Source organism: Hibiscus syriacus, unplaced genomic scaffold (genome assembly GCF_006381635.1).
Source record: "Hibiscus syriacus cultivar Baekdansim isolate YM2019G1 unplaced genomic scaffold, ASM638163v2 tig00111783_pilon, whole genome shotgun sequence".
NCBI classification, from domain to species: Eukaryota; Viridiplantae; Streptophyta; class Magnoliopsida; order Malvales; family Malvaceae; genus Hibiscus; species Hibiscus syriacus.
In genome coordinates, this window is record NW_024063178.1 from 5,174,382 (window position 1) to 5,195,181 (window position 20,800).

At 35.6% G+C, this 20,800-nt stretch overlaps 1 protein-coding gene and 1 pseudogene across 1 annotated transcript; one reads left to right on the plus strand and one right to left on the minus strand.

Moving 5' to 3' along the window:
* Positions 1-13,251: 13,251 nt before the first annotated feature.
* Positions 13,252-14,692, minus strand: LOC120170625 (probable LRR receptor-like serine/threonine-protein kinase At4g36180). Its single transcript, XM_039178554.1, has 4 exons — positions 14,687-14,692; positions 14,207-14,326; positions 14,070-14,111; positions 13,252-13,512 (listed from the first exon to the last, which is right to left on the minus strand). Exons 1-4 carry the CDS (start codon positions 14,690-14,692, stop codon positions 13,252-13,254), a joined length of 429 nt encoding a protein of 142 aa, XP_039034485.1.
* A 266-nt stretch (positions 14,693-14,958) lies between these two features.
* Positions 14,959-15,897, plus strand: LOC120170626 (annotated as a pseudogene).
* Positions 15,898-20,800: the final 4,903 nt, after the last annotated feature.

Here is a 20,800-nt window from a genome sequence, read left to right on the forward strand (position 1 = left end):
ATAAACTCTTCATAAGACTTTTCTCGAGAACAAAATGTGCTCAGGCTATTATTGAAAGATATAGTTGAAAATCAATTAACAGTTGCCCAACAGTTTCTTCTGCCAGATCTTGTTCAAATTAATGTTCATCGATGTATTTCATTCTTCTTCCTAGGCTGCTGTATATAAAACAGGATCATTATTTTTGGGTTCATATAACCTAACTCTGCAAAAGAGACTGTCTGAAAACCTCTCTCGTAGTTGTACAATGTATTTCTTCCCCGGATTAGGTCAGTCTTTTAGGATCTCAATCGCTTTTACCTTTGATCAAATGAAATGGGGGGATACATATTTAACAAGCTAACTTCAATGAACCTTCCATATCGATTGTTAAGTATAATGTACTGAGTTTATGATTATTTCACTTCATAATACTAATCGGATCATTTCTGTAGATTGTGTCTGCTTCATCTGCCATGGATTGCTTGCATTTATATTTACTTAATTATGTTAATTTGTTCTTTCAAGTAACTCATATAGTTTTATTCTTCAAATGACAGATTAACTCTCAGATTGTGATTCCTAGCATCATGCATGAATCTTTGAATACAAATGCCAACTCAACTGACTCAAGTGATTTCTCTGAATTTGCTTTAAAGTTGCACACATAGAGATTGAATGTAGTAAATATACCCTCTACTTATTGTTTAAATTCACTTGTTTGAAAAGTCCCCCAAAATATACGCTTCTCGTAGTCTCATGGATACCAGGAAAATGTTGGTCGTCTGGATCATTGTAATGTTTTGCTTTAGCTTGCTTAGATTTGCTGAGTCTAAGGTGGCCAAAGAAGAAGGTGAGTCAAAGTTCAAGATCTGATTTTTATTTGTGGTAGTTTCATTTTATTTATGAGATTGTGGGGGAAAACAGGTGTAAGAGCTCTTGAAATGATTTTTTATGATGATTCTACACACTAATTGTAATCGTGAGCAGTAGTGTTTAACTGCTTTATGTTATCTTTTTGTTGCAGTGATTTTGCATACAACTACCTCGAAGGGACCATTCCAAGTGAATGTGCTTCAATGAATTTGATTTTTATGTAAGTTTTTAGAACTCCTATCATAAGTTTATTCTCTTAAAATATCAACCTGAAAGTTTTTGTGCAACTCTCTTCTAGTAAATCGCTTGTCAGGAGAAATTCTGAAGTACCTGGGAAAATTTACCAGTCTCACATATCAGTATGTTCTGAACCTTTGTTAATTATAGTTATTCAGTTAGATTTTTCAGGGTGCGATAACGATTGACTTCCTAGAAAAATTTCATTGCAAAATCAAAACAGCAAACTCTGTTAGTCTGTTTTTTATTAGATGTTGTAGGTGCTAGAAAATTATAGACTTTTCATATTCATTTTTTCACTCGGAAGGAAATTTATTAAGGATATTTGATGCTTTTCTTTATCAGGAATCTTGAAGCAAACCAATTTTCGGGCACTGTACCACCTGCACTTGGGGATTTAGTGAACTTGAAACTTTGTAAGGAAAAACTCGGTACCTTCTTCTTCTTTATTTAATATTTTACGCTTCTATTAATTTCTTGTTAAATTGGCCTTGATCAAATGATTTGTTTTCATGCTCATTGTAATTTCAGGATGCTCTCCTCCAATCAGTTAACTCAGAATTTGCCAATGAAGTTTGGTTTACTAAGAAATCTAACTGACTTGTAAGTTTCTTCAAATTTTCCTCTATTTTAAACCACGTATCTGGACATGTTCATAGGATCAACACTGATGTGTTTGCAAATATTGCATTTATCTTTTGTGCAGGAGGATTAGTGATATAAATGGGCCAAGTCAGGATTTTCTTGTGCTAAAAAACATGAAACGCCTACTAACATTGTATGTTTTGTGCTTAAATTATCAAATATTTTGAAAGTTCCATCTATATATGATTCATTTTGACAGAACATAATCCCGTTATATTTGTATAGGGTTTTGAGGAATCTTATGTGACAAACTTTATTATGTCGTGATATTTTGTATCGACATATGATTACAATATTTTGTATCGGCTTAATGTGAATATATTGTATGCAAATGGATTGCTTATATATAATATGATATATATTTAGTATTATGAGGCATTAAATGTGATTTAGTTTTATTACTTGTCAATCTACAATATATATATATATATATATATATATATATATATATATTTACGACATACAATCACGACACACGATTGTGTGTCATCTTTTCTAATGATGTGTGCTTCAATGACATGTAATGTAAGTCATAAATACGTGTCATAAATTTATAACACAAATGTGTGTCATCTTTATTTATGATGGGGGCTTCAATGACGCGCAATGAGCGTCATAAATTCGTGTTATAAATACGCGTCATAAATTTATGACGCACAATTGTGTGTCATCTGAGATTCATATCGGTGGCTTAAACGACAGGCATTTGTGTATCATCCGCACCCATAGATGACGCGCAATGTGCGTCATTAAAGGGGTTTTTTCTAGTAGTGAAATACGGTAGCCCACGAATTACTAAACGGGCTTTGGATTGTAATAATATCTTCTCTTTTGAGTCGGAGTTTCTCGAGTTCTTAACTCATGTTGTAACAAGTGATTTGTTATCGATTTGAATAACGAATCTTTGAGCACTCTTTTTCCCTTTATAAGACCCTAACTCTATTGGTATAAGGGGTTTTTAACAAAGGCCAAAATTTTTTAAAAAAATCGAATTAACGTGGTTTTGAACTTTCCATATGTTATACAAATGGGTTAAGTAAAATTCTAAGAATAAGGTGAAATGAAAACTCTCTGGGCGCACGTTAGCTGGCGTAATGGGTCTCTAGATTTTCTTCTTCGCTTCTGATCTTTTCTTCGATTTAGCTAATCGCAGCCTTCTAGTCTTGTTTTTTACTCTAATTTCACGGGTTCGGAGTTGTTGGGTTTAGATTGGCGGAAACTGTTTGTGGGTTTAAAGGAGTAGGCTCTCGAGTTTTTCCCCTGATTTATAGGACGGTGTTGTTACTGTAAATCGCTCACCTGAAGTGATAGAGGAGGGTATAGCTGATTGGAATCACGCATTGGTGGGATAATTTATTGGTTTAGCCCCAAATTTCAGCTCGTTGCAATGAAACATTGAATCGATTTAGGGGAACTCGTCGCAGGTCAATTAGTTTGGTTGGCCCTAATTTGTATATATTCTCATTTTTGAACTCTTATATGAGGGACTGGGTGCTTTATAACGACCCCTGGCATATTCAGAATAAGCCCCTAGTTCTAAAGAAATAGGAACCATGTCTTCAGAATCTTAGTTTGATTTGTCTTGTATACCGGTTTGGGTTCAGCTCCACAATGTTCCACTGGAACTTTACACTTAAAAAGGTCTTAGCTACTTAGCTAGTGCGATTGGAAATCCCCTGTATATGGATTCCATAACCGCCTCTAGGATGAGGCTCGAGTATGCAAATGTGTGTGTTGAGCTTGAAGCTGGGGGGTTATCCCTCAATTGATTCATGTGCTTCTGAATGGGTCTTCTGTGAGAATCAGAGTGCATGTGTCTTAGGTTCCTAAGAGTTGTGTTAAGTGCAAAGTCTTTGGTCACCATGTCAGTTCGTGCATAGAGTTGGGCACTCTTTGAAGCCTAGAAAAGTTAAAATTTGGAGAAAGAAGGATTTATCTAATACCTTTACTAAGAATGTAGTCAGCTCTGGTAATCATGCTTCTGATCCTAATGCTTATGAGGATTTTCTGTGTTATCCCTATTTGCAAGGATATCCCTTGTAGTTCAAGTGGTGAGGCCTCTCATGGAGATGATTGCAACTCCAAGGCCACGATGGAAAGCATGGAGTTGCAGGTTGAGACTGCTATGGAGGCTTCTATGCAGTCTTTGCAAGAGATCAATGATGATAGGCAGATTTCTGCCATGAATAATGATGTTCACCCTGTTTTGGATCATTGTGTTATTATGGCAGATACCACTGGTGAGCAGGAGAAGGTGGTCTTTAGTCAGTGTGGTACTATTCTTGTTGCTGAGGGAATTGGGTTAGCTGTCTCACAGGAGATTAAACCTGGTGATTCCCTTCTCTCCAAGACTCAATAAAAAAGAAGATTAGGGGTAAGAAAAAGGATTCTGATGGTTCCTCTGACAAGGTTGATAATTTGGCAGAAGGTCCTAGGAAGGCTCGTGTGGCTTCTATGGGAGTAGTCGTGTTGCTTAATGAGATAAAGGCTAAGAAAAAGGACCATTCTAATAAAGCCAAAAGTAGTGTGGTGAGCTTAGGCTCTGGTAGTGGTGCTCATTCTGTCTCTTTTTTATGATTGTTGGATTTTAGAATGTTAGGGGGATTAATAACCCCATAAAGCAGATGAAGGTTTTAAGAAGATTGGTTTCTTTTGAAGTGGATGTCATGTGCCTTATGGAATCTCGGATTAGGAGTGATAATTATGCCAAGTTTATTTCCTCTTTGTCTAGTGATTGAACATTGCAGAGAACTATGATTCTGTTGAAGGAGGTAGGCTTTGGATTTTATGGAGGAAGAATCTTTTGCTTACTGTGTTGAGGAAATGTGATCAGGCCATTATAATATTTGGTACTGTTCATTGACATATGACTGGTATCACTGCCATCTATGGTAGTAATAATGGGGTAGTTAGGAGAGGACTTTGGGATCATTTGAAGATTGTTGAGAATGATATGGGTTCTTCCTCATGGGTGATTGGTGGGGACTTTAAGATCACTGCTAGAGCTAAGGAAAGTTCTGATTTTGAAGTTATGGGAGTGCACTTTACACCTGATATGAAGGAGTTCAGGAATGCTTGGAAGACCTTGAATTGATGGATAATCCTTTTCTTGGTCCTCTGTTTACTTGGTCAAACAGACAGGAAGGATTCTTTTTGGCCAGGAAACTTGACAGGATCTTGATCAACCCTCAGGATGCTGGACTTCCCTGAGTCCTTTGTTGAATTTAAGGCTCAAGGAGTTTCAGTCACTGCCTTGGTTTACTGTGGTCTAATAAAGGGGATATGTCCAAGAAACCAACGCCCTTTAAATATTTTAACTACTGGACTGGCCATGATAAGTTCCTGAGTACTGTTGTGAAATCCTGACAGGGTCATTGTGAAAGAACCCCCATGCAATGCTTATTTAGGAAATTGAAAAGACTTAAACCTTGTCTTAAGGGATTTAACAAGGAATTCTTATCTGATATTTCTGACAGAGTTAAATCCAAGAGATCTGACCTGGAGTAGATTCAAATCTTTAATCTGTCTCATGTGAACCAGAGGAGGATTGAAGATGAAAGAACCCTTCAAGCTGAGTTAGTAGACCTAGAAATTGCTGAGTCAGAGTTCTACAGGTAGAGAGCTAAAATGCATTGGTTAAAGGAGGGTGATTTAAATAAAAGATTTTTCTACCAGAAGGTTTAGTCTAATAAAAAGAAGAATACTATCAGAGTTATTAAGAGTAAAGAGGGCCAATGTTATGAGTCTTTTGATGAGATGGCTGCATAGTTAGTTAGTTATTTTACTGGTCTTATTGGCTCTACTGATCCTATGGTCAGTGGTAGTTATGTTAAGAGATTAAAAAGGCCTTGTTTAGGTAAGGTAAGGAAAAAGTCCAGGCCCAAATGGCTACACCTCTGGTTTCTTCAAAGCTGCCTGGGACATTGTTGGTGTAGACTTTATTTCTTCTGTGAGGTACTTCTTTCACTCCTCTTGTATGTTACCAGCCTTCAATTCTACTGCCTTAGTTTTGGTCCCTAAGTCCCTCAATACTTGCTTGGCTAGAGATTTTAGGCCTATATCATGATGTTTAGTGGTGTACAAGACCATTACTAGGATTCTTGTGAATAGATTATTGTCTTTCTTCCCTTCCATGATCTCTCAAAGCTAGTATGCTTTTGTTAGGGGAAGGAACATAGTTGATAACACCTTGTTATCCCAAGAGATTGTTAAGGGCTATTCAAGAAGGAGTCTTTCCCCTAGGTGTGCCATAAAAATAGATCTACAAAAAGTTTTGACTATGTTAATTGGGGTTTTTTACTGACTATTCTTGAGGCTTTAAGTATTCCTTCTATCTTTTGTAATTGGGTCAAAGCATGCATTACTACACATATGTTCTATGTCTCTTTAAATGGGAGTCTGGTGGGATTCTTTAAGGGAGCATCGAGATCCTTTATCTCCTTACCTCTTTGTCATTGCCATGAATGTCTTGTATTTCCTTTTGGATGCTGCTGCAAAGCAAGGAATCTTTAAATTCCATCCTAAGTGCAAGAGAGTTCCCCTCACCCATTTTGCTTTGTGGATGATTTGCTTGTCTTTTTCTATGCATCTCTTGACTCTATTTTGGGAGTGCTGAGCACCTTGGAGAAATTTTATAAGTTATCTGGCCCCAATTTGAATGCAAAAAAATGGAACTTTTTGTTTGTGGTTTGAGTTCTCATGCTCTTGAACAGATTTGTACTGTTATTGGTTTTAGACTGGGGCACCTGCCTGTTAGGTACCTTGGAGTACCTCTTGTGACTAGGAAGCTCACAAGTAAAGACTATGCAACTTTATTGGCTAGATCAAGGACAAGCTCAACCAATGGTCAAATAATAATCTTAGCTTCGGGGGTAGATTGCAGTTGGTCAAAACTGTTTTGTTCGGTATTTTTAACTATTGAAGCAGGCAACTCATCCTTCCAAAAAGGATTATTAGAGATGTTGAAAGGCTTTGTATGCGTTTCTTTTTTAAGGACAGTGACACCCCAGCTAGGGGAGCACGTGTTGGCTGGAACCAGGTTTGCTCCTTGAAGTCTGAGGGTGGTTTGGGTCTTAGAAACCTTGTGGTATGGAGCAGAGCATGCTGCCTATTGCTAGTCAGAAATATTTTAGATGATGAGGGCTCGCTCTGGATTGCATGGATTAAGGAATATTGCTTTAAATCTGTGAGCTACTGGGAGGTTGATTGTAAACCTCATTTTAGCTGGATCTTAACCAAGTTGCTGAAGCTGAGAGAAGAGGCTAGGAGATTGTTATGTCCCTATGCCAACTGGAATTCTATTAAAGGGAAGTGGATTTGGGACAACATTCGTGACAACAGAGAGAAAGTTGCCTGGCATAGGTTAATCTGGTTCCCTGGCCACATTCCCAAATTCTCTTTAATCTCATGGATGGTCATCCTTGATAGGCTGCTATAAAAGATAGGCTTGATCGGTTTGGGGTGATTGTTGGTAATGTATGTGGATTGTGTGGTACTGGAGTGGAGTCTCGTGATCACCTTTTTGCTGACTGTTCTTATACTAAGGGTGTTTGGGGCGCTGCTTTGTGTGCTTGTAGTTTCTCATACGTGGCACGCACCTGGGATGAGCACCTTCACTGGATGCTGGCTAACCTCAAGGGTAAAACCCTTAGAGTTCGTGTCCTTAAGCTTGCGTGGACTGGGTTTCTCTACCTTATTTGGGAGGAGCGCAATCATAGACATCATAGAAATTTGATTCGTTCGGTTGACGTAATTGTAAATAGGCTTATGGAGGCTGTAAAAATCAAATTGTATAGGCATAGATGTATAGAATTGAGGATGTAAATAGTCATTTGTACTTGAACTGGGGTCTCGTCTAGCTTGTGTTTGTGACGTTTTGTAGCAGCCTTGGCTGCATTCTTTTTTGGATGGAATATAATTACTTATCCAAAAAAAATTTCCATATGTTGAGGTTGTTTATCTCCGACACTTGTAAAGTTGAAATTTGATTCTTGTTGTAACCTTTATCACAAAAACATTAGTCAATCGTTATCAAAGATTCGATAAACGGATTCAAGAGATTACTATAAAACTCTAATTTTAACTTTAAAAGCATTTCTCCAATGTAAAAATTAAAATTTCTAATTTTTGTATTTGGGATGAAGATTATTTCAAGTACTTTTTCTTTCATGAGAAAAAACTATCTGTTTAGCTTTTTTTTCCCTTGTTCTAAAAGTGCTATTGACTTTAAAATTGTTTTCTGAAAACAATGCTGATCTGGTTATCTTGCTTGTTTAATTTCTCCCTATTCACCGTGGATAATCAGATCCGTTGTTTGTGTTCTTAATTCTCATCTATGTATTGTATCTTGTTTAGATTAGATTGTTGTTACAAATGATTATTCAACGAAATTTATTCTTCCAACTGATATTCTGTATTTCTTGCAGAATGGAAAGTTGTTTAAAGTCTCATACTGTTGCTGTGGGAGGAGGATGGACAAGTGATTAAAGAAGGCCTTTGTCTTCTGGGTTGAAATATAATGGTGAGTTGTAAACATCTTGCAGAACTTAGAACTTTTCTTGAACTATCGTGTGAGAGCACACTTTTACCTACATCAAGAGAAAGGTACTCGTATAGATTCAATTGCAATGATGCTGAATCTGCTGACTCAGGCTTTAACAAAACTCTAGTTTTGTACATACCAAGCTGCATTTATGGGCATAATTCTCCTTCAACTAGTACTAATATGAATTTAATTGTATCTACAAACGGCATGCATCTCTGAAAAATGAATGATTTATATACACTACAGATGAAGATATTCGCGTTGGAGCATGGGAAAATTTAACATACACGGGCGATCGAAAGCCCCTTATGACCAAGGTTTGGCTACTCCCTGTGCACTTATATTTCATCTTCAAAGTTTCAGATGATGAGGTTTCGGTCCTTGTGCATTTGCTCTGTCAGTGTATGGATATTACAATGATCATGCATCATAGTTTGAGACATGCATGCATTTTAAAAACCGATAATGCATGATGAGATTGCTTCAAGAGGCCAGTACTGACAGTAGGGGTGAAAAAAATTCGACTAGACTTGAAAAACCAATTTTTTCGACTCGACTTAAATTGACTTCGATTGTAATTTCATAAACTCGACTCGACTCGAAGTTCAAACCGAACCGAGTTGTAAAACGCAACTCAAATAAACTCAAATTTTTTAGTAATTAGTGTTGGTAATGCTCAATCCCACATAGTATTGAAAATACTATTGAGAATGAGTATTTATAGTATGGAATTCCACTTCCTTGTTGAGTGAAAGAGAATAAGGGGGACTCTCGCGCACCGTTGCCGCCGTCGTCCGTCTCGTCTCGGATCGGCTTGTGGTCGTGGTCTCAGATACTATATTTTTAGAGAAAATTCTTGAGGAATTTCTTTTTGAAAGAAACAAATGGAAAAATGTGAAAGATTTCAACTGATCTTTATAGGCTGCTGAGGACTGTTTAATTTCAAATGATAACAACTGGTTTATGAGAGTTATCGGAAATTAAACATTTTTTCCTAAATTAAATAAAAAACGTTAAGATGTATCTGGACTGATTTCCAGCTTTGTACAGATGAGACAAACTGTTAATATCAGGAGTTATTTGATTTAATTTCATGGGTTACATATATAATTTCGGAGTTATAACAGCTGAAACAATATGCAATGAACCTGGACTATTTTTTAGTCAGGTTCATCTAGACGTTTCACTGTTACAAAAGAAGAGATTTAATCCTGAAATTTTATGGACGATTTTAACCCTATTTCTAGCCTATAAATAGAGGGTTATATTCATCTTCTCAACTTACTCTCAACATTCACAATTCACTCTCAAAGTGTTTTCTGCAATTATTCTTTCTGTGCTTTCCAATAAGAAGAGCAATACCACCGGCAGTCCACTCCGATTTCGGGTGTACGGAATTCGGAGCGACCGTGTTAACCTCGGGAGACGGTCCGCCTACCACAGCGATTACACACATCTGGGCGAATTCGTTTCTAAGGCAGTGGTTATACCAAGACACGGTTTACGAATCTGTTCCTTTTAATTATTGTTTATATTTCCAATCAGTGCTAACGGTGTAGTTTTGCAGTTCATATATCCAACAATTAGTAGATTAATTTTCATGTTTGAGTCGAAGTTTGAATCGAGTCCTTCAATATTGTATGGTATATATAAATCACATATGAAGAAAATACGAAAAAATATATATGTCTTGTATATGGTTATAAAATACCATTTAAATTGGAATCAAATAATGTCGTAATATTGTAAATATTTATAATTAAATTTAAATAGAAACTCGAATTTAATTAACTCGACTCGACTCGAAAAAATTTCAAGTCAACTCCAAGTTATTAAATAGAACTCGAAAACTCGTTTTTTCACTTGACTCGGTCAGACGCTCACCCCTACCGACAAATACCTTAGACAACCAATCATTTTAAGCTCTATTGGAGAAAAAACCAGCAATAATGTCGATATGGGAACTAACCACCCAGAGATACCGACACGCACCCTTCGGCAGTTTTCTCTATTAAAACATCTGCATCGACATCAGCCGCCGGTTAGATCGATGCTCTAATGCAATTTAACCAAATTATCGAGTAATCTCTACTGTGTTAAAGGTACTGCACCACAGTTTTGATTGAAACATACATCATCGGCATCATCTTCTATGACCGTACATAAACGACGTTAATATACGTGGAGTTTGACGATGTAAATGCAGCTGTCGGGGAGAAGAGGTGTTCTAAGCTAATGTAGTAACATTTTAGGAGCTTCATCTGCTACTCATTAGAGAAGAATACGAGAAAAATTCATTGAATTATGCTTAAATGATCGTATTTAGGCCTGTAAACGAACCGAACGCACACGAACGGAGGTATGTTCATGTTCACTCATTTAATAAATAAACGAACTTAAACGAACAAAATTTTTTTTGTTCATGTTCGTTTATTAAGGAATATAACTTGTTCATGTAATAAACGAACATAAACAAACACGAACATAAACGAACATAATTGAACACGAACATAAACATTAAAGACCCTACCTTTCATTGTTCTTTTATAAAAAATAGTCGACAATGCAAATCAACCAAATCTACAGTGATTAAATAGCGTAAGAGCTAATTAACAATGATGAAATGTTTGAAGATATCAAATATTTCGATCGATCTTTTAAAGATATTAAATGATTCACACGACTTTAATTTAACGCTATAACATTTATCTTAGTGATCCATGGTTACATATGAACAATCATTTTCCACTACATTATTCTAATAAATTCACCGACTAAAAGTTTTGTGACATCAATGTCAGACTTTAGTGAGGTTTGTTAATAATGGTCCTTTCCGTTGGCAGAGTAGAAAATTTAACAGCATGAAGATTTCGAACAGTACAAATTGGACTACAAGGCAATAACATAGATCCGAAATCCCTTCGATGCTACATATCGTAACTGATATTATTGTTAAACCACCATTCAAAATTTTAACGTACCTAAAATCTATTCCACAACTAAAGGTCAAGAACTATGAAAACAAAAGTTCATTGTCAAAGTGTATTTTCTACTTATTAATGGGTTCTTCCTGGAAAACCCATTACTTCCGCTATTATACTCTTTTTCAAAAATTGCATAGAAACCTTTGTTTTGTTTTCTGGCAAATTCTATATATTTTTCTCTTTACTGATGCTCATATACTTCCGATTGTTACATTTATCTTCCCATCTATTTCTAGAAAGAAGTATAATGTTTTCTTGAGTTTTAGATGTGAAGATACCCGCAATAACTTTACATATTAACTATTAAGCCAAATAAAACAGAGAAAGAGATGAAAACAGACTTGTCAAACTTCAGATTGCACTATAATATAACTTGTTTTGAAGCTTTCAGCGATCGTCTCCACTCTCCAGTGAATACTAGGTTTGGAAAAAAAAAGGAGGAAAATGAATATATGTGCGAGGTGGCTCACGAGTTAACATATTCAATTTAATCTCCAAATAAAATTGGGTTAATTATGGAGTTGGTCATCAGAATATCATATTAATTAATATTTTTAAGATACTTACAAATTGGTCACCAAAATTGATTTAAGAAGATTGGGTTAAACATAAATGAATGAACATAAGCGAACATAACCGAACGAACATAAACGAACATAACCGAACGTTCACAAACGTAAATGAACGAACAAGACCTATGTTCATGTTCGTTCATTTAATAAATAAACAAACATAAATGAACTTCCGGCCGCACAGTTTATGAACGGGTCGCTGAACGTCCAGTTCATTTACAGGCCTAATTGTATTAGTCATTAAACTCGTAAATGTTATAAAGTGACTATAAACTTACGGAAATGTTATAAAAATCATTAAATTTTATCAAGTTGTTACTGAATAGTCATTAAACTTTTATACTTCTAAAACATCATTGATAATTTTGTGTCGGTACAATAAATGTAATGGTCATTTTGTAATTTTTTAAAATACCATAGCCAAAACAATTATTTGGGTATAATTCAATTACCTATATTGTACTTTACGCATAGTTTATTTGGTATATGATAATTTTAACCTGCGTAATTAAGAGATAGGTAAAGTATATAAATAGTCCATGAAATTTTTAGAGCGTTTGCATTTTGGTCATCCAACTTTTAAAACTTGTTATACAATCATCAAATTTTTAGTATTTTCATTTCTACCACTGCAGTTACCTCCTGTTAGTTTTTGCTGATGTAACCCTTAACTCTCGTTAACCAAACCCCATCTGCTTCTGCAGGTTATTTTTATTCTTTTTCTTTAGGTTATTTCTTCTTCTTCTTCTTCATCTTCGGGTAGAAAAGCTCGTGTAAGTTTGGATGAAGTCTCACTAGAAGCAACTAGTTTTCGGTAGCTTCAACAAGTTATGAAAAAGGTATAGTGGATGAAATTTTGACTAATTTTGGAACATGACTAATATGCACACTTCCATTACCCTTGTCTGCTCCCGAACTTGCACCGGCCAGACTTCTTTTCATCTCCCCTGCAGCCCATTTTCCGAGCCTCTTACGCCAACATAAAAGGCCATGAATATACCCACAACAAAAATGCAACAAGGCAAGCTCTACCTGCAGCTACAACAATTAATAGGATCAGCTTCCTACGTTTCCTATTTCTTACATTAGTACATTCTCTGTTCAATGGCTTTCCAAAACACAGAAGGGTCATTGAACCGAGAACCGAGTGCATTCGGAATCTCGCCTTCCAGTTTGTTTCTTGATAAATTAAAGTATCTCAACCTAAACAAGTTTGGAAGACTTGAAGGAATGGGCCCACTCAAGTTATTTGAAGAAAAATTCAAAGCTGCTAGATTGGATAGTTTTGACAATGAATCTGGTATGTTACCCGACAGGTGATTTCCATCTAATAAAAGAGTAGTCATAGATGAAAATCTGGAGATTTCCTCTGTGATTTGACCATCTAAATTATTCAAACCCAAATCAAGCTCTTTCAAATGAGATAACGAGAGATATCTCTTAGGATATTGCCCCTCAAATGATTCGAACGAAGCTGAAGCACTTCAAGATTAGAACAGCTACCAAGCTCTGATGGAATCATGCCTGAAACTCGATTGAAGCTTACTGAAAGCACAATTAATGACTGCAGTAAACCATAGTTACTCGGAATCCGACCAGTGAATCCATTGGAACTGAGATTCAAGTACTGCAAATCGACCAAGTTGCTGAAACCTTCAGGAACCTTATCAGACAACTTGTGATGCAGGGGGATCCGAGACAGATGATGCTGAGCTGTCAGATTGCACGTTGATGGCGCTGAGATACCATGAGTTGGTAGATCAACGCAAAGGCGGGAATTGATTGTGACATGTTCCTCATTGGTGTCGTTTTGAGTATGTTTGAGTATGTTCCAGTCTTTTGGCCATAACTTTGCCATACCATGTGACATTTTTTTCAACCTCAAATTCTGCCGTTTTCCCCTCCGGATCACTAGATTTAGTTATTTTTTACTATTTATGGTAATATTCCGATTGTTAATTAGGAAGTCAATTAAATCCTTTAGGCCGGATTTTTGGGAGATTGCTTATTTTATTTCGAATTTCAATTTAGAGTGATTTTTGGGATTTTGCTATTTTTGGCAAAATTCGAATAAAGACGATTTTTGGCTATAACAGTCCGGCTTGTGGACTGCTTTTTTGGCATTGTTTGATTTTATAATATTTTATTAAACCCTAGAGACTTTTTTTTCTGGTTTTTGGGCGAATTTTCTCTTGTGAATCGTTTGTCAGAGCTAGCCTACAGGATAATCACTATTCTGTCTGGCGTCAACTTGTTTTCTTGTAGAGCAACAACCTGCAAATTTGGTAACCCAAAAAGCTCCAAAATTAGTCATTATCTATAAGGAACATGCAAATATGCACACCACAAAATCTTTTCATCTACTATACCATTTCCATAACTTGTTGAAACTGCCGAAAACTAGTTGCTTCTGGTGAGACTTCATCCAAACTTACACAAGAGCTTTCCCTCCCGTTTGAAGAAGAAGTAGAAGAAGAATAGGAAGTAACCTGTAGAAGAAGAAATAATATGGAGAAAAAGAAGAAAAATTAACCTGGAGAAGAAGATGGGGGTGGTTAACGGTAGTTAAGGGCCACGTCATCAAAAACTAAGGGGAGATAACGGCAGGGACAGAAATGAAAACGAATTAAAAGTTTGATGACTGTATTGAAAGTTTATAAAGTTAAGTGACTGAAATGCAAGTGTCCTAAAAGTTAATGGACTATTTATATACTTTACCCTTAAGAGATCTAAGGATTGTGAGTGAATGGATTAAAGGACCAAAGAATGTTATCCATTGCCGAGGTCAAGCAGGCTACTTGATATCGAATGGAAAAACAATCAAGGGAGGATTAACTCGTTCTAATTACCTTCATTTTCCTAACTAGAAAATTAGGGAAAAATTAGTGATTTGTTCCCTTGATACTCTGGTGACAACTTTCTGTCAATACATCGATCTGTCTCTCTCCCTCTTCCTCCTCCATTGCAATTGCAGCAGTTAATGAAAAAAAAAGTGAAAGAAGAAAGACAAACCCCCGATTCTCATTGAAACACCCATTTCAAATACGAATTTACAATATTTAGATTAGTTCATGCATAGCTTCATCAACGATTTAAAATTCAGCCATATTAACACGAACAAATGAAATTCAAGAGTGATAAGTTGAATGACTTAATCTCGAGTTCGTTCAAGAAATATACGGACCTGAAGGAACAGGCTTACCTGGACGAAATGGAAGCCGGAACGGAGAGCGCAGACCTCGATAAGGTCTTCGAAGAAGTCGAGAACGTCAAGGAAGACATGAAAGGCGTCGAAAAGTTGTACAAGGCATTACAGGAAGCCAACGAGGAATGCAAAACTGCCCACAGCGCCAACGCCATGAAGCAGCTTCGTTCCCGAATGGACGCCGATGTCGAACAGGTGCTTAAACGGGTCAAAATCATCAAAGGGAAGCTCGAAGGGTTGGAACGCTCGAAAGCGGCTAGTCGGAACGTTCCCGGTTGCGGTCCCGGTTCGTCTACGGATAGAACCCGGACCTCGGTTGTCAGTGGGTTGGGGAAGAAACCGAAGGATATGATGGATGGTTTTCAAGCACTAAGGGCGAGGATGCAGGCGGAGTATAAAGAAACAGTATAACGTCGGTACTTCACCATCACCGGAGAGAAACCCGACGAGGAAACGATCGAGAACTTGATATCGAGCGGCGAAAGTGAAAGCTTCCTACAAAGGGCAATCCAAGAACAAGGGAGCGGTCAGATTATGGACACCATTTCGGAGATTCAAGAAAGGCACGATGCGGTGAAGGAGATAGAGAAGAACTTGATAGAGCTGCACCAGATATTCCTGGACATGGCGGCGCTAGTAGAAGCTCAGGGCCAACAACTCAACGACATCGAGAGCAACGTAGCGAAAGCGAGTTCCTTCGTGAGGCGAGGGACCGAACAGCTGGTGGAAGCTAGGGAAGAGCAGAAGAGCTCGAGGAAATGGATGTGCATGGCAATCATTGCTGCTATCGTCCTCATTATTGTTATCCTTATACCGCTCCTCCCAACAATTATAACTCTCCTTAATAACAAGTAAAGCTTCTTACAACAGAATTAATTATATTTAGAGGAAGGGAAGAGGGACTTTAAAGAAAGGAACGAGGGTGTTTCTAGTGTATACATAATTCATGATCTAAATAATACGAGGACTAATGATGAGTAACTTGACCAATCTATATGTGTTTTCTAAAATAATTATTTAAACAAATATTAAAAATAAAATTTGATATCATTCAGTCTAATTCTTCTTTTAAATGAAGCTGCAATCCAACCAAGTTAAGAACTAGAGATTCTTATCAAGCGAGTGATCGCGAGTTGGATAGTGTTCGACTCGTACTTGTTAAAAAAATTTATTGCTTGACTCAACTTGTTACTCATTAAGTTTGTTAAAATTTTATTCGACTCATGCTCATAAAAACTTGTTGCTCAACTCGACTCTTTACTCATTAAACTCATCGCTTGTTAATCTTACCAGAATTTTTACCTTATTTTTTAACTATAGGTATAGACTGTAATATCCCAAATATCAAACCAGGGACTATATCGAAAAGATTTGAAAATTTAAGATTAAAATTGAATATGTGGTCAAAGATGAGAAAAACGATTTGGAATAGTGTTTAGACTAATTTGTATCAATAGATAAGTTAAGAGGGCACTTTGGTCTTTTAAGAGGAAAATGAATTTAAAAATAGATAGAGATTTTAAATAGGAAGAAAGAGGAAAGTAAAGTAATTCTACACTTCTTATTCTTCTTCTTCACATTGGTGTGCTCTCCTCTCTAGCATAAGGTAAATTCCCATTAACTAGTGTTTTCTTTAAATTATGGGTTTGCTTTGGTAACATTAAGTGATATATATATGCATAAGAAAGGATTAGATGGGATTAAAATGAAGATATAAGGGAAATAATGGGGATTTTATAAAATGGGTTTTTAAATGATATGTTAATATATGAGTGTTTATTGATGCTTATTGGTAGATTTGACTTGTTAAAGAGCTAATTGAGAAATTAGAAACATTGGATGAGTTTAAAAACAAGATAGAAATTTTGGTGTGATTCTTAGAAGCAAATGATCTTGAGATTGGTAGATTTGACTTGTTAAAGAGCTAATTGAGAGATTAGAAACATTGGATGAGTTTAAAAACAAGATAGAAATTTTGGTGTGATTCTTAGAAGCAAATGATCTTGAGAGATACTAAATGTTTTAAGTATCTAAATGAGGGAAAATTAGTATGCATAAGTAATGAAGAGTTTGGTAGCATTATGAGATGTAATCCTAACGAAATTTGACCTCATTTGTGTAATAATCGGGTTAAAAACTAGAAAATATGGGCACGAGTATCGATAAAGATAGAACAGTACCGATACTATAAGTTAAAAATAGGATGAATCAGCTGCGTAGTATCGATATTGATTCAATCAGTATCGATACCAAAGGGGGAGTATCGATACCGAAGGGAAGGTATCGGTATCGATACCATGGGAAGGTATCGGTACCATAGTATGATAGTATCGATTCCATGGTAGGGGTATCGATACTGAGGAACCAGAAATTGTATGAAAGACTAAGATTGTTGATTTGTGTAATAATCTGGTTAAAAACTAGAAAATATGGGCACGAGTATCGATAAAGATAGAACAGTACCGATACTATAAGTTAAAAATAGGATGAATCAGCTGCGTAGTATCGATATTGATTCAATCAGTATCGATACCAAAGGGGGAGTATCGATACCGAAGGAAGGTATCGGTATCGATACCATGGGAAGGTATCGGTACCATAGTATGATAGTAATTCCATGGTAGGGGTATCGATACTGAGGAACCGGAAATTGTATGAAAGACTAAGATTGTTGTGGGAAAAGTTACTAATAGGTACTTTTGAGTAATGTTTAAATATAATTGTTAGGAATTATACTAAGAATTGATATTATACATGTATATAATGGATATGGAATAGATCGAAATCAAGCTCCTGAGTCAAGTAAAGTTAAAGGCAAAGGTCAAGTTCCGGAGTAGCAGTTTGTGCGTTTTGGATATCAAAGCAAGGCAAGCCAGGTGAGTACATTTATTATATGCAATTTATTTAAGGACAATATGCAATAAATACATTTAGAATGTTTAAAGTTTAAAGTATGTTTATAGCAGTTACTAAGTTTTATTTAATGTATGGAAAGAATATTATGAATGAGTTTTAGAGTATGAATTGCTCTAGAACGAATGAATAAAAGAATAATGCATATGGGTGCATTATTGGCATGAAAGGATGCCTTAGTTGAAATGCATATGGGTGCATTATTGGCATGAAAGGATGCCGTAGCTTAATGCATATGGGTGCATTATCGGCATAAAAGAATAATGTATATGGGTCCATTATTGGAATGAAAGGATGCCAAAGTTGAAATGCATATGGGTGCATTATCAACATAAAAGTATGCTATAATTGAAAATGCATAATGGTGTATGATAAACGTGAATGGACGTTATAAATGAAAATAAGTAATAGCGACCAATGATTATGACAATTTTGAATGAAATATAGTTTAACTAAAAAGGATTATAGAATCCTTAAAGAATATACAATTCGATGTGAATCAAATAATATGACATACTTATGTATATATAAAGGTTTCTTTACAATATTGTATCTCACTAAGTAAATACTTAACATGTTGCTTTCACGTATAGGTAAACGTGAAGACTAATCCAGTAAGGAGTGCAGTCGTATCAGAAGATATCATCAATTAAGGTTAACTTACCAGTAATATTAGGACAATAGAAATCATTTTGGAACTTTGTTTGGCATGTAACTAAATTTACCAAAATATTTTGTAATATATCTTAATGAGTACTACTTATCATGTTAATTTATGTGGAATTAAGTTTGCAACAAAATTTTAAAGGTTTTTTTTTCAAAATGTGTATACAATTTTTAAAGTGATGTGACATTTGTATTCGTATAAGGAAACATATACGGGATATGGGTGTTACATAGAAACTCATTTTCGTATGGAGTTTTTTTTATATAATATCATATAGTTTTTGAAAGATTTCTTTTGTTTTTTGTTTTTTTAAAACATATAGTTTTTTTTAAAAATCAGTTTTTGATATATATATAGTTTTTGAAAACATTTTGAAAATTTATATAATATATAGTTTTTGAAAACATTTTGAAAACTTATATAATATATAGTTTTGAAAATTATTTTGGAAAATAAATATTATTATTATTATTATATATTACTTATTTATTTTATTTTAATTTTTTTAAACAAGTCCAATGAGTCCAGGTTCGGGTCAAAGAATGAAGTCCAACCGAGCTTGCAAGCCTGACCCATCAAGCAGACCCAGTGGGAGGCCCAAGCGTGCAAGCCTAGTAGGAATAAAGTCTATTAGGGTTTCATCATCAAATCCAGAGCCGCACAGTCGAGAGCCAAGCACGCGAAACGACCGACCGAGATGTCCGAAAGAAGAACCCGAGACTGCAGCATCCCAGGGTTTTTGGTCAACTCACAACTACACGAATGGCTGAACGACCCAATAATAACGGGAACAGCCCGTTGAGGGCGGAAGCAACAAACACCGGTGGTGGGGTATAAATACCCCACCAAATCTGTCAATCGGAGAACACAATACAACGATCTAACAAAAGGCAGCAAACATCGATCAACAAGGAAAATCACAGAGAGAAACGAGCAAACCCAACAACCCAAAACAAAAATCATTCGAATATAACAAAAAATAATAAAAACATCAAGCCTTCGCCGAAAGCCACCGGGAGAGCGTAAGGACCACGTCGGGAAACCAAGAGTCGTCGGAACTCAAGAGACGCCGATTTTAAAGGTAAAAATCGAAACCTAAAAGTTTAGATCTACGTCGTTTGGGGGTGATCTTAAGTGATTGGGTTTTAGATTCGGGTTTAGGGCATTGAGGAGAATATTTTGAGGGAGTTTTGATTTTTCCTGCCACCGAAAGCGGTGGCCGGAGCGACAGAAATACGGCCGAGGAAGGTGATCGGCCTTCGACCGGTTGGTTTTGGATGAGAGGTTTTCTAGAGATAGGGCAATTTTTTTGGTTTTTGGTAAAAATGATTTTTTCGGTTTAGGGGTATTTATAACCAAAGGACAAAAGTAAAAATATAATACTTTTAAATTATTTCCACAGTCCCTGTAAGTTTGAAGTGTAATTTGTTTTGGTCAGTTGTTGTATTTTTTCCCTTGAATTTCAAATTTATTCAATTTGATCCTTATTTATATTTCTTATATTTTGCAAATTGGTCCCCTAACTTTTGTTTTTTTCATACACTCATTTCTAATAATATTTTTAGTCCATAAATTTCAATTTATTCTAATTTGATCCTCTTAGGTTTTATCTATTTCCTTTATTTTATTATTTCTAACATTTAACTTTTTTATTTTTTATTTTTTTAAAAATAATATTTTCTTCATTTTTATTATATTTCTTTCGAAATTTAACATTTATACATTTTTTTATTTTTTTATTTTTTCTAAAGTTTAAGATTTTCTTCATCTTATTTTATTTTATTTTTCTTTTTTAACATTTTTACCTTTTTTATTTTCTTTATTTAATTTTCTCTCTCTCTTTGATTTATTTAATATTTTATTTTACCATCTAACACCTTTTTGACTCTTTTCAGTAGTAATTTGAATTGATCAAAGGTAAGCAATTCGAATTGAATTTTTAATTTTCAATTTAAATTTTAATTTTCGCAACTAAGACATCCGACAAATTAAATGGTACCGAAAGGGCAGTTTAAGGGTGCTAATCCTTCCTTGACTGTAACTAACTCCTGAATCTGACATATTTATGGTAAAATGCATATTAGGTAAGATGATGTCCAATCAACCAATTTAAAAAAAATGATCAATGGCGGTTCTAACCCACTTATTTAAGTCGAAACCCAATTTCGGGCCCACTTG

Coding starts and splice junctions, on each gene's coding strand:
- LOC120170625 (XM_039178554.1), bottom strand. Junction 14,112..14,206: donor TTCAACAAGTTATGGAAATG/GTATAGTAGATG, acceptor CCAAATTTGCAG/GTTGTTGCTCTACAAGAAAA. Junction 13,513..14,069: donor AGTTGACGCCAGACAGAATA/GTGATTATCCTG, acceptor CTGCATCACAAG/TTGTCTGATAAGGTTCCTGA.